At 38.0% G+C, this 14,486-nt stretch overlaps 1 protein-coding gene across 1 annotated transcript in view; it reads right to left on the bottom strand.

The window, feature by feature from the left end:
- The window catches only part of CAP2 (cyclase associated actin cytoskeleton regulatory protein 2), a 375,422-nt gene extending 367,615 nt beyond the window's left edge, over positions 1-7,807 (bottom strand). Inside the window, exon 1 of the mRNA XM_053714772.1 lies at positions 7,772-7,807. Within this exon, the coding sequence (XP_053570747.1) occupies positions 7,772-7,792 (21 nt within the window). The 5' untranslated portion in view covers positions 7,793-7,807. The remainder of the gene's footprint in view (positions 1-7,771) is intronic.
- Positions 7,808-14,486: the final 6,679 nt, after the last annotated feature.

Here is a 14,486-nt window from a genome sequence, read left to right as displayed (position 1 = left end):
TGTCACAATAAATCACTTTGCAGTCAATGTAAAAAAATGAAACGATCTTACTGGAATCTACGCCGTGGAACAGGAACACGGCTCTTCAAGTGTGACGAATAGTAGCATCACCTCCATCATGGACTTGACATTAAACAGCAGGTAGCGAAACGAAATTCGGCAACGCCAAGTGCTAAAGGAGCTGTTAATACGAGTCGGGATGGTGTCGCAGGGGAAGCTCCCACCACATCTCCAGGCACTAACTTTCGCCCAGGCCCTCCAGGAGAGACTGACAGGACTACTTAAAACTCCCGTCCCATGTCGAAGGGTAGCACCCTCCATAAGAGACATATGTAAAAATAAATAAAGTACAATAATCTAAAATAAAAACTTCTGACACTTCTCTGCCAACCTCCTGGGACGAAAGGCAAAGAATGACTGCGGGATAGGGTAAGTGGGAGGAGCATTTAAGTCTTTGGCTGGTGTGCCTTTGCCTCCTCCTGGTGGCCAGGTTCTTATTTCCCACAAGTAATGAATGCGGCTGTGGACTCTTTACCATTAGGAAGAAAAGAGGGGGAATAGAGAGAGCAAAAGAGGGGGGATAGAGAGAGCATAAGAGAGGGAAGAGAGAGAGAGCAAATGAGAGGGGGAGAGAAAGAGCAAAAGAGAGGGAGAGAGAGACAGCAAAAGAGAGGGGAGAAAGAGAGCAAAAGAAAGGGGAGAGAGAGAGAGAGCAAAAGAGGGGGGATAGAGAGAGCAAAAGAGGGGGGAGAGAGACAGAGCACAAGAGAGGGGGAGAGAATGATAGAGCAAAAGAGGTGGATAGAGAGAGCAAAAGAGGGGGGATAGGGAGACAGCAAAAGAGAGGGAGAGAGACAGCAAAAGAGAGGGGGGGAGAGAGCAAAAGAAAGGGGGGAGAGAGAACGCAAAAGAGGGGGGATAGAGAGAGCAAAAGAGTGGGGGAGAGAGAGCAAAAGAAAGGGGGAGAGAGAGCAAAAGAAAGGGGGAGAGAGACAGCAAAAGTGAGAAGAAGAGAGAGGGAGCAAAAGAGAGGGAATAAAGAGAGCAAAAGAGAGGGAGAGAGACAGCAAAAGAGTGGGGGAGAGAGAGCAAAAGAGAGGGGGAGGGAGAGAGACAGCAAAAGAGAGGGGGAGGGAGAGAGATGTCAAAAGAGAGGGAGGAGAGCGCAAAAGAGAGAGAGGAAAAGAGAGGGGGAGAGAGAGCAAAAGAGAGGGGGAGAGAGAGCAAAAGAAAGGGGGAGAGAGACAGCAAAAGTGAGAAGAAGAGAGAGGGAGCAAAAGAGAGGGAATAAAGAGAGCAAAAGAGAGGGAAAGAGACAGCAAAAGAGTGGGGGAGAGAGACAGCAAAAGAGAGGGGGAGGGAGAGAGATGTCAAAAGAGAGGGAGGAGAGCGCAAAAGAGAGAGAGGAAAAGAGAGGGGGAGAGAGAGCAAAAGAGAGGGGGGGGAGAGAGAGCAAAAGAGAGAGGGCAGAGAGAGTAAAAGAGAGGGGGGATAGAGAGAGAGCAAGGGGTGGAACCGCTGTACTGCAAAAAATGGCCCGTGTATACAGGATTTAAGACTACTATATATATAATGTGTGTGTGTGTGTGTGTGTGTGTGTGTGTGTGAGAATTAATATCACTTTACTACAACTTTTCTAGAGCATTAAAATAAACCACAATGTGCTGTGTAATAATGCTGAGTATGTACACATTCATAAAAAATAAATCACCTTCTTAGAGTATATATACACTTTTAATGAACATAATACAATGCATAATGTTGACAAGCTTTCATATAAAGGTACTGAAATACTGTTTAAAAGGACACTAAAGTGAAATATTTTAAAACACTGCATGATAATATATATATATATATTCACACACACACGTGCACACACAATTATTTGTTTGGTGTCCAGTATTTTTGTGGAGGCACCTGGCAACCCTAGCTACTTCACACATAGCCAAAGAAGATCCTATATTGAAAAAAGGGGGGGTGAAATTGGCCTTGAAATAACTCTGAGAGAGATAAGCACAACAGAAAAAAACTTGCATTCCACAAGAGCCATATCAGTACTAGTGGGACTGCTCCATAGCCATATAAAGACTATGGAGGGGCAGAAACTCATGATACAGCTTTGGACAGCACTTCTATGCAGTTAAATTGCATTACCTAGAAGCACCAGTGTTGTGTGTTATCTGTGACCTATTATGTAGCTGTTCTATCTGAATAGAGTTTGTTTAGGTTGTTTTTATAGGGGTGCCCTTTATATTCATTTATGATGCAATAAAGCACTACATTTAAGACTTTGCTTCTTATAATCCAGAGAAGAATAAAAATTATTATCTTAAGTAATATCTGAACTAAAAAACTAATAAGACGACAAATAAGACTTTTCCTGAATTATAAATGGCACAAACATTGTCAACAGTCCATACCATGCACTTCAAAATCTGACGTTTTTGTAACCAGAAACAAAATAGTAAAAAAAATATTGCAGAAGAACAAATTAGCAGTCAAAATCTATAAAATAGTCAAGAATTAATCCCAGTGGAGCAAACTAAACAACCGACACTTTAACTAAATAAATCAGTCACAAAGACCCCAGCAATAAGGACTATAAAAAACTTTTTCTAAAAGCAGCATCTCAATTCTTGTCCATAAAAACCACAAAATATTTGGTTAATCTGGAAATAGGTTTATCCACTGTAAGTACATCTTCCATGAGCTGTATTACTAATTTTAAACATGTCACAAGCAAACAAATATGGTTCATCTGTCAGAATTTCGTTCATGGTCGTGTTCTGTTCATTTGAATACTCGGGAAGCAAGACAAAAGATTATTTTTTTAACATCAAAATTACACTGCTATGAAATGCAACAATTGAAATATTATGGGGCCGATTTATCATTTGTCGTGAAACGCTTGTGCACTGCCGCCCCCTGCACATTTGTGACCAATCGACCGCTAGCGTCGGGTGTCAATCAACCCGATTGTATCCGATCGGGATGATTGCTGTCTGCCGCCTCAGAGGTGGTGGACGAGTTAAGGAGCAGTGGTCTTACGAACCATTTGATTATCCATTATGATCCATTTATATAGCCTATACAGTTTTGTTTTGTTTTTTTAACTCCTAACCAAGCCCCAAAGTTTTAGGAGAATACTGATGTATACCTACTGCAGCTTTCTCCTGTTTGTGTAAAGAGACTTTTCATATGCAGAGGAAGGAGGAGAGGGAGGGTGTCTGCTATTTTTGCTATAGAACCAATTGTAGTGGTTGTTCCAGCTAATCTTTTCAACAGAGCTAAACTGGGAGCTTATAAATAAGTTTTTAAATGGTTTTATACTGGATTTTTAGATCAGTATCTGTGCATATTATTCTTTATAGTAGTGTATATTAGATGCAGTTATAGGAACATAAAACAGGTTGAGATCTGTGGCTGTGCATATCCTAAAAGGGCTAATTAAGACAAAATAGTTTGCATAAAAATTGTTTAAAAATTGCTGGCAACTATTTAAAAATAATTTTCAAAAATAAGTAAAATTAATTACATAGCTAAGCTGCCTGGAGAAGCCAACTCCACCCCCCCCCCCCCCCCTTATTAATGTGTAGACACAGGCATTGTATTTCAACTGAGTTTACAGATTCTAGGCATGCTCCAGCAGATAATCCCTATGCATTTTTGCATTCTACCAAAACAACAATAGATATAGATACAGCCATATAAGGAAATGTGTGGGGGGAGTTAGAGCTTTACAATTCAGAAATTAAAAAGAAAGGGTTAATGGTGAGGCACTGCAGTATAAATTTGCAGCTAAAGTAATAAAAGTACATATTATTATATTTTATCTCTATCATTGGTGTATACTGTCCCTATAAATGGAGCGCTAAAGTGGAAAAAAATGAACCCGATTGAATTTAATCAAGTGCGCTAACCTACATAAAATATAAATATTTCACATTCCAGTGTTCTTCACTTAGTAGTATATGTTCTATTCATTCTTAAATAAATATGTCTATATATATCTGATGGGGTTTTCTTGTAAAATATATATGTATACATATATATATAAATATATATATATATATATATATATATATATATATATATATATATATATATATATATACATATACAGTATCTCACAAAAGTGAGTACACCCCTCACATTTTTGTAAATATTTTATTATATCTTTTCATGTGACAACACTGAAGAAATGACACTTTACTACAATGTACAGTAGTGAGTGTACAGCCTGTATAAAAGTGTAAATGTGCTGTCCCCTCAAAATAACACACAGCCATTAATGTCTAAACCGTTGGCAACAAAAGTGAGTACACCCCTAAGTGGAAATGTCCAAATTGGGCCCAAAGTGTCAATATTTTGTGTGGCCACCATTATTTTCCAGCGCTGCTTTAACCCTCTTGGGCATGGAGTTCACAGAGCTTCACAGGTTGCCACTGGAGTCCTCTTCCTCTCCTCCATGACATCACAGAGCTGGTGGATGTTAGAGACCTTGCGCTCCCCCACCTTCCATTTGAGGATGCCCCACAGATGCTCAATAGGGTTTAGGTCTGGAGACATGCTTGGCCAGTCCATCACCTTTACCCTCAGCTACTTTAGCAAGGCAGTGGTCTTCTTGTAGGTGTGTTTGGGGTCGTTATCATGTTGGAATACTGCCCTGTGGCCCAGTCTCCGAAGATAGGGGATCATGCTCTGCTTTAGCATGTCACAGTACATGTTGGCATTTATGGTTCCCTCAATGAACTGTAGCTCCCCAGTGACTGCAGCACTCATACAGGCCCAAACCATGACACTCCCACCACCATGCTTGACTGTAGGCAAGACACACTTGTCTTTGTACTCCTCACCTGGTTTTTGCGACACACCCTTGATACCATCTGAACCAAATAAGTTTATCTTGGTCTCATCGGACCACAGGACATGGTTCCAGTAATCCATATCCTTAGTCTGCTTGTCTTCAGCAAACTGTTTGCAGGCTTTCTTGTGCATCATCTTTAGAAGAGGCTTCCTTCTGGGACTAATTTGATGCAGTGTGCGGCGTATGGTCTAAGCACTGACAGGCTAACCCCCTACCCCTTCAACCTCTGCAGCAATGCTGGCAGCACTCATATGTCTATTTCCCAAAGACAACCTCTGGATATGACGCTGAGCACATGCACTCAACTTTTTTGGTCGACCATGGCGAGACCTGTTCTGACTGGAACCTGTCCTGTGAAACCGCTGTATGGTCTTGCCCACCGTGCTGCAGCTCAGTTTCAGGGTCTTGGCAATTTTCTTATAGCCTAGGCCATCTTTATTTAGAGCAACAATTCTTTTTTTCAGATCCTCAGAGACTTCTTTGCCATGAGGTGCCATGTTGAATTTCCAGTGACCAGTATGAGATAGTGTGAGAGCTATAACACCAAATTTAACACACCTGCTCCCCATTCACACCTGAGACTTTGTAACACTAATGATTCACATAGGTGCAATTGTTGAGAAGCGCTAAAAGCTAATGTGGTAGTATTATTATTTTCTTTCTTATGTGATTGGTTTGTCAAAGATATATACTAATATTTGTAAGCAGTATAATAAATTATTTTCCAAAATGTAAAAAAATATAATCCTTCATTGGATATAAAGTAGCACTTGCAATATATCTTCCTATGTAATTTGGTTAACTACTATTAATAGCTTGTATAATCTATATAATTATTCCCTTTCGTGATAAAATATAAAAATGTATGCTAAAACAAAAAATAAAATATCACTTGATATATATCTCCTTATATGTATTGAGTCTCTGCTGTGATCAGTTGTTTACATATATAAAGAATGATACTATTCTGTTGCATAAAATCTAGCACTTTACTGAGTATAAATTTGTGTTGAAATAATGTTAGTTACATATAATAACATTCATAATATAATTTAAAATCCATACAATAAAATTTAAGTTGTGGCCACAATTCTGCCTTCAATTTTAGGGCGTTGAAAAAAAAGGTCCGTTGTGTTGGGTAAAAAGTTGTTGCTTTTTTGAAACACTATTGTCCCATTAATATGTTTATTTCTCATACCGTTGTATTGCAGTTGTATTGCTTAATTTATCTTTAGATGTTTGAAAAAATACTTATGTGATTATATGATACCCTCTTACCGGACCTCCGATGGCTTTACCTCCTTTTTTCAGATTATGGAAGGGTTGCTTCAGCTTCTACTTGGTAAAATTTGCCATCTTTCAGCGTCCTCAATGTCTTCCGGTGATTTCCTTCTACTGGGAAACCGGTATCAGAGGTTCTTCTCTCTGGTGGTATTATGAGCGATATCTTTCAATCCAATTTCTTTTGGGAGCCAGTGATAATACGTCTACGCGTTTCAGCGCTGTCAAGCGCCTTAATCAAGACTGAGTCACATGACACAGAGGAGGGAAATGGCCAATTGGGCCCAATTTGGACATTTCCACTTAGGGGTGTACTCACTTTTGTTGACAACGGTTTAGACATTAATGGCTGTGTGTTAAGTTATTTTGAGGGGGCAGCAAATTTACACTGTTATAAAGGCTATACACTCACTAATTTACATTGTAGCAAAGTGTCATTTCTTCAGTGTTGTTACATGAAAAGATATAATAAAATATTTACAAAAATGTGAGGGGTGTACTCACTTTTGTGAGATACTGTATATATGATAATGTATAGATTTTTACAGCTAAATATAGGAATATCTATTTATAAATACTTAGAACATATTCCCATATGTGAAGAACATTGGAATGTGAAATATTTACAGTACATACAAAGTTAAACACTTTATTAAATATTAATATTGCATTTAAAATTTCTATGAAATTAAATTTCTTTAAGCAGACCCAAACAAGTAGACCCAAAGTTTTTATGTGCTTTTCTCAAAACCTACAGACTGTCAGCTTTTTTAATCTGATGAAGTACAGGAGCAATATGTTTATGCCTTGTATGTGTCAGAGGATAACACATATTTGCAAGAATTGCCGGGATTTCTGGATTGGCTACTCATAAATTGTTAGATTACGTGTGGGGTGCTATTTATCGCCCCCCCCCTTGCGTTAACTTTGTTAGAAGAAAGCTTTTTGCGTGCGTTGGGTAGTGCTTATTAAAAGTTGAAAGTAAAAAGTTTTCACATGAGCAAAACCGGATGTGCGCAAAAAGCCGAATTTCAAATATCACAACATAAAGTCAAGCAACAGCCGCACCGCTGTTGCTTGACTGTATTTTTGGATTTGCAGTAGCCCCATTTTAGCTTGGACAATTTTTGAATTCTTTCTGTGCTGTATCCACTGTGGATTTGTGTTCAAATATCACAACCACGTTAACATATTTCTCCATAGACTTCAATGGAGTGCGGAAAGTAAGGAAAAAAACTTAACACCCTTACTTGCGCGCAAACCCAACATGAAGTGCGCTAACCCAACATAAAATATTAATAAAATCTCACAATGTTTTTCACATAGCAGGATATGTTCTATTTATTGTTAAATAAATATTTCTATATAGAGTTGTTTTTTTTGGTAAAAAAATAAATAAAAAATAATATATATATATATATATATATATATATATATATATATATATATATATACTGTATATAGCAGTCCAGGGGAACCCAGCACTCTCATAACAAAACAACCCCTAGGGTGCCTACTAACTCCGTATACAAAAGGTTTCACAAAGGCAAGCACTGTGCAACAAGCATATGCATGTTTTCGGGCATCCGTCCGTCCTCAGACATGCATTGTACATTTACTTACCACCCTTATATGTGCAGCCATACTAATCCCCAAGTGATCCGCTCTGCCACATCCGGGACCCCGCAGAGCTCAAACAGCGCAACTGTGCATGTGCCGGCTGGACTACGGAGCGCCATCTGGGCCAACGAAAAAGGCAAAACATTAAAAACAAATAGCAAAAGTGACAATTATCGACAAACAGTTGTTTCAATATACACGGTCATACTGCAATGCTGAATAGTTCTAACAGGTATTATATTCTAGCCCTACTACAAAATAAAGAGCATGTATTAAACATCAAACCTCAAAGAGGATATAACTCCATTGATTATAGTGAATTGGCTATACATCCATGAAAGGAGATGGGGCACACCACCTGTCAATGATATCATGACTACAGGGAACTATAGTAATGCACATAGCAATGCTATAACAGAAAAAGGGATTTTTACTCTCACTGAAATGTATAGATGGAATTACTAAAGGAAAGAAGTATATATAGTAGAATTTAAGTAAATATATCACAATTATATATAAAATAATCAGTCAGAGTATGTCATTATCAGTTATATGTGGTTTATAGCTGTAATCTACAAGTAGAATCTACCGATTACCCCCTATTTAAAAAAAAAAAAATAGCAATGGGCACACTAACTAACCAGTGGTATGGCTGCCCAGAAAAACAAATTCTATAACAAGTATGCCTAACAGATAGTTGGATAAAATTTAGGCCATATTAAGATATCTAGGAAGCACATCTATACTATCAACACTATACTGAATCAAAGAAATATTTACAAAAAACAATGTAGATCAAAATTAGTGTTAAGGCTCCTAGGGACCAATGTATCCATGGTATAAATCCATTTGGATTCCCTTTGGAGGAGCATCTTTGCTCTATTGCCACCCCTATTTGGAGCTGGAATATGGTCAATAATTATATACTTGAGATCAGATACATTGTGTTTGTGCATCAGGAAGTGTCTAGCCACCGGTTGCTCAGAACTGCCAACACGAAGTGCAGTACGTATTGCCGACCGGTGGTTAGTCATGCGTATCCTCAAATCGTCTTGGGTTTTCCCTATGTAGAATTTCCCACAGGGACAGTGAAGCATGTACACTATGTGTGTAGTGGTGCATGTGACTCTGTAATTAATGGTGTAACGTTTGTTCTTCCAAGGTTGTACAAAGTATTTACTTTGAGATAAACCATTACATGTCACTCATCCACTGCACCTGTGGCATCCATTACTTTCCTACCCCAACCAAGTTCTATTACTGTAACTGGGTCTGTTGTCTGTGTGTAGTAACTGGTCACAGAGGGATCTCCCTTTCCTATATCCTACCATGGGACCATCAAAGTTACCAAATGGTAAATTTACATCAGATCTTATAATGTCCCAATTTTGGGTAAGTCCATTTTATCAGGCGTAAACTCTGTCGAGAATATTAGTTTCTTGTTAGTAGATTCCCTTGTCTTCTTCATCAATGCTTGCTCCTGGGTCATGGATAGTGATTCTTCCAATGGTTCTTGTAGATGTTTACTAAAATATCCCCTTTCTAGAAATTTCTGGTGCATTTCTGTGCCTTTTTGCTTGGATCAGTGTTGTTCCTCACAACTCTCTTGAACTGTGATTTAGGCAAGGCCTTTTTTAGACTTGGGTTATGACAACTTGTAGCCTCTAACAAGGAATTATGGTCAGTTAGTTTGGGAAACAGTGTAGTAATCAACCTATTATCAGCTTTTATGATCCTTAGATCTAGAAAGTCTATCGTAGTTTTGTCACAGTTCATTTTGAATACCAGATTATGGTTTTGTTGATTCAACACCAGGAGCCATTATTCAAGGTCCTGCATAGATCCCCTCCACAGTATTATTAGATCATCGATGTACCTTTTGAATAATTTCACTCTGGGATCCATAAATAACATTGTATCCTCTTCCTCAAAACATGCCATATACAGGTTGGCATACGATGGGGCCATATTTGATCCCATTGCCGTACCAGCAACCTGTAGGTAGTAACTATTTTCAAATTTGAAATAATTATATTTCAAACAGTATTCTGTAAGTTCCAAAATGACATCTACAGGTGGACCGATGTATGGATATTTTAGCAATTTCCTCCTGATTGCAGCCAAACCTTCATCATGTGGGATGGGGTGTTACTAGAATGTCATCAGCCTCCACATCCGGCGTATTTCTAATCAATTGGATGACTTGTATCAAGTCCAATTTAAAGGAGGTCATGTTATGTACCAACGGTTGGAACAATGTATCCAAGTAGGTAGCTATTGGCTGAAGTATGAAACCTCTAGAGGATACTATGGGGCATCCTGGTGGGTGGTTCAGATCTTTAAGCTTGGGAAGCATATAAATCACAGGGGTGATAGGAAATTCTATCATCATATAAACACCCAGGTTCTTTGAAAGGCAATTTGATTCCATAGCCATACAGTACTTGTTAACTTCTCTCTTAAATTCCTTGGTGGGATCTCCTTCCAACTTGCGATATGTCCGTGCATCAGACAGCTGTGACAAGATTTCTTCTCTATAATTCTTATAGTCCTGGAGCACGAGTGCTCCTCCCTTGTCAGCCTCACGGTTGACCACCTGATGATTTTCCCTCAGGCTTTTTAGTGCCATTCGTTCATCCTTGCTCAGGTTATCCCACTGAGTGTTATGGTTGGAATGTATACTGTTGGTTAATTCATGTTCCACTATTCTTGAGAAAGTGTGTATACTTGAATTGGTGCTTTTTTGGGTCAAATTGCCCTTTCATTTTAAGCCCATCAGTAGTGTTTTCAATTAAGCCGAAATGCTCTTTCAGAGCTAGTTGTCTCTTAAATTTGTATAAATCCACTTGCAGGAGAATTCATCAGCCTGGTTGGTCAGTATGAATTCCAGACCTTTAATCAACACTTGTCTCTCAGGGTCAATGATCTGATGACTACTCAGGTTGATAATAATATCCTTATTCACCATCTCTGCCAGTATCTGGGTGATCTTCCTCTGGTGCCTATGCCCCACTCTTCTTGTGTGTGGCCTCTTCCATACCCATTTTTTGAGCGAGTGGCCATGCCATAGGAAGTTTGGTTATCCACACGGGGTGCTGTTGTTGTTTCACCATCAGTACTGTTGCCAGAAGTATCCACAGTATCCAAGGTCCTTGGCTTACTTGGTCTGGCGCGTCTGTTTCTATGGATTTGGTTATTTAGTGTGCCCATTGCTATATTTTTTTTTAAATAGGGGGTAATCAGTAGATTCTACTTGTAGATTACAGCAATGGACCACATATAACTGACAATGGCAAATTCTGTGGGAACACACAAGAAAGAAGGGCGCCTCCTAGTGTAATACGTTTACACAATATGCACTCAAACATAATGTAGGAAACAGACTCACAATGGAAGCAGCACCCACTTGTGCTTAGTAACACCTACTGGGATCTCTCACTGTCCCAGCTCACTGCTCCTTGGATCCTGCACACCTCCGTTCTGGTGTATCCCCAAGGTATAAACTCAGGCTCTCAATCAAGTGAAAGTATAAAATCCACTTTTAAAAAAATACAGTGTAAAACCATAGGGTACAACAGTGACCACTATATAATAAAATGTTGCAACGCGTTTCTTAGCTTACACGCCGTTTCATCTATGGTTGCACAAATAAGGGTGGTAAGTAAATGTACAATGCATGTCTGAGGATGGGCAGATGCTGGAAAACGTTCATATGCTTGTTGCACAGTAAAAAACTGCTATTTATAACACCGGAGAGTGCTTGCCTATACATACAGGGCTCAAAATTCACTTTACTAGCCATTTGTGAGTGGAAATTTAATGGTGGCGAATGAAAGTTTGTGAGTAAATGTTGAATCAACATTCACTCATGGACCGAAGTCTGGTGGCGTGTTGTAAGTAGCAATGTTAGCACATACTCTCCTATTGACACATTGACAAACACATATTTTGGGCTATGTGCTAAAAATATTATTTGAAGGGATATCATATATCCTAGAAAGTGCAAGGATATGTTATTCCTCTAGGGCTGTAGGAACACCATTATTGCTTAGATTGTTACTTCTGAGAGGGTAAACGGGGCAGAGATAGAGATTGGAGAGAAAAGTAAAAGTGGAGAAGATAGAGTGGAGAGAAAAAAAGAATAAAGAGAAATGAGAGAGGGGAAAGAAAGAGTGGAAATAGAAGATATGGCCTGAGAGATAAGGGAGATGGTAAAAAGAGACATTGAAGAGAGGAGGGAGGGGAGAAAAGTAGTTAAGAGATAGAAGGGAGAGATGATAATTATTAGAAAAAAGTCTCCAGGTCTGCTAAAACCTCTCATGACTTTTAGCACTCTCTTTCTCCACTCTCTCCAACAAGTTCCTAGTTCTATCTAGCTGTTGTCTTACCCAGAACCACCAAGTTGATGTTGCTAACTACTATGCATTTATTTTTGTTAATCTATCACTGTATGTAGCATTATTGAATTTGTTAAGTAAGGTAAAAAATAAAAATGGAGGAGTAGTGGTTGTGGTATGGGCAGGTAGTTGGTAGGATCAGAAGTTGCGAGTAACATTTTGACCTGGCTAGTAGCTTACGACTTGAAATTTTGAACCATATATATATATATATATATATATATATATATATATATATATATATATATGAAGATCCATTTAAAATACTTCCCTATGTGAAGAACATATGAATGTGAAATATCTACAGTGCACACACAGTTTAACACTTTATTAAATATGAGTATTGCCTAAATATGCTGTTCCATGTTTTCAGCTACTTGACTGCAAAGGGCTTCAACACATACACACATATATATATATATATATATATATATATATATATATATATATATATATATATATATATATATATAAAACTATATATGTATACATATGTATTTATGTGTTATATGTGCATATATGTCTGTAAATACATAAATACATATGTACATATATTATATACCTGTGACTTTTAGAGTATTAGAATTACACAAATAGTTGTATGTGTCCGAACTTGATTGGCTAGTTAACGCTGTCAGTTAAACTTGCAGTCACTTGATTGGATCGTTAGCAAGCAGAGTTTACTACAGTTCGAATTGCTCACTAAATCTCGATTTTCCGCTTTTTTAAAAAAAAACAAAAAAAACAATGCTACATAGCCCACCGCAATTAACTCCCTACACTATTAACCCCTAAACCACCATATAGCCCACCGCAATTTAAGTCCCTTCACTATTAACCTCTAAACCACCACATAGACCACCACAAAGTACCCCCTAACCTCCTAACAGCTAACCACCCAACACCCCAACCTTTCACCCCCTAAGTTACAAAATAAAATGACAGAAAAAAATCACTATTACCGAAAATAAAAAACCTAACATTACAGAAAAAAACTACCATTACCGAAAATAAAAAACCTTCTATTACCGAAAATAAAAAACCTACCATTACAGAAAATAAAAAACCTTCTATTACCGAAAATAAAAAACCTACCATTACAGAAAATAAAAAAAATTACCAAAAAAACAGTAAGACCTATGCTAAAACTAAAGTCCCCTTAAAAACCCTAAACTAACACTAAAACCTACTTTAAAAATTGCTCTGAAAAGGGCATTTGTCGGGCAGTGCCCTAGATGAAGTAATCTGCTCTTTTTGGTGAACAAACCCCTATTCTAAAACCAAACTAACCCCCCCACCAAAACAAAAATATTTTAAAAACTATACTAAAAATTGTCCTGATAAGGAATTTGGTTGGGCATTGCCCTTAGTAGGGCATTTGGTAGGGCAGTACCCTAAAAAAAAGATTGCCGTAAAAGGGAATTTAGTTTTAGCACAGGTCTTACTGGTTTGTTTCTTTTTATTGTTAATATTTTTTTATTTTCTGTAATGGTAGGATTTTTATTTTCTGTAATGTTAGTTTTTTTATTTTCAGTAATGGTAGTTTTTTTTTCTGTATTTTTTTTTGTAACCTAGGGGGTGTTAGGTAAGGGGTGTTGTGGGGGTTACCTGTTATGAGGTTAGAGTGTAGTTTGCTATGTGGCAGTTTTGGGGTTAATAGTGTAGTGGGGAAGTTTGCGATGTGGGTGTGTGGCAGTTTAGGGGGTTAATAGTGTAGTGGGGAAGTTTGTGATGTGGGTGTGTGACAGTTTAGGGGTTAATAGTGTAGCAGGGTAGTTTGCAATGTGGAGGTGTAGTGGTTTAGGGGTTTACCTGATGGACTATCTGGACTTTTGCATGGTTCGCTGAGATAAGTGATCTCCCAACTACAGACATTTTGCCTCACTCTTAAGCCTTAATATAGTTAATTTGTGTGGTTTACAACTATCTGTCTCTCAGGAGATATCATGTTTATTTATTATAGCTGGTAAAGTTAACCCTATTCCATCTAGTAGTTTAAAGGAGTAGGCATGTCCTTTTGATTAATAACCTGTTTATAATATGATCCTAATTAAGCCTTGCCCTTATACAATACGTCTAATTATTCTGTACTTCACATGTATCCACTCTAATTAGGGCAGTATTTTCATTGAGGTAACTATTTTTCTATCTCACACTTCCCTATTTGTATTGATCTAGAGATACTGGATCTAAACTGAATTCACCTCCGGCTACTTAATTATAACAACTGATATGGTCTGAAATATAGAGATGATGTTATTGTTAAACTAATATTATAATGATGCAGTCCCAGGCGGTGATTGGTTATTTCATACTTCATT

The sequence above is a fragment of the Bombina bombina genome, chromosome 5 (genome assembly GCF_027579735.1).
Source record: "Bombina bombina isolate aBomBom1 chromosome 5, aBomBom1.pri, whole genome shotgun sequence".
Taxonomy (NCBI): Eukaryota; Metazoa; Chordata; class Amphibia; order Anura; family Bombinatoridae; genus Bombina; species Bombina bombina.
Note: the sequence above shows the minus strand (reverse complement) of the source record. Positions and strands in the feature narration are given on the sequence as shown.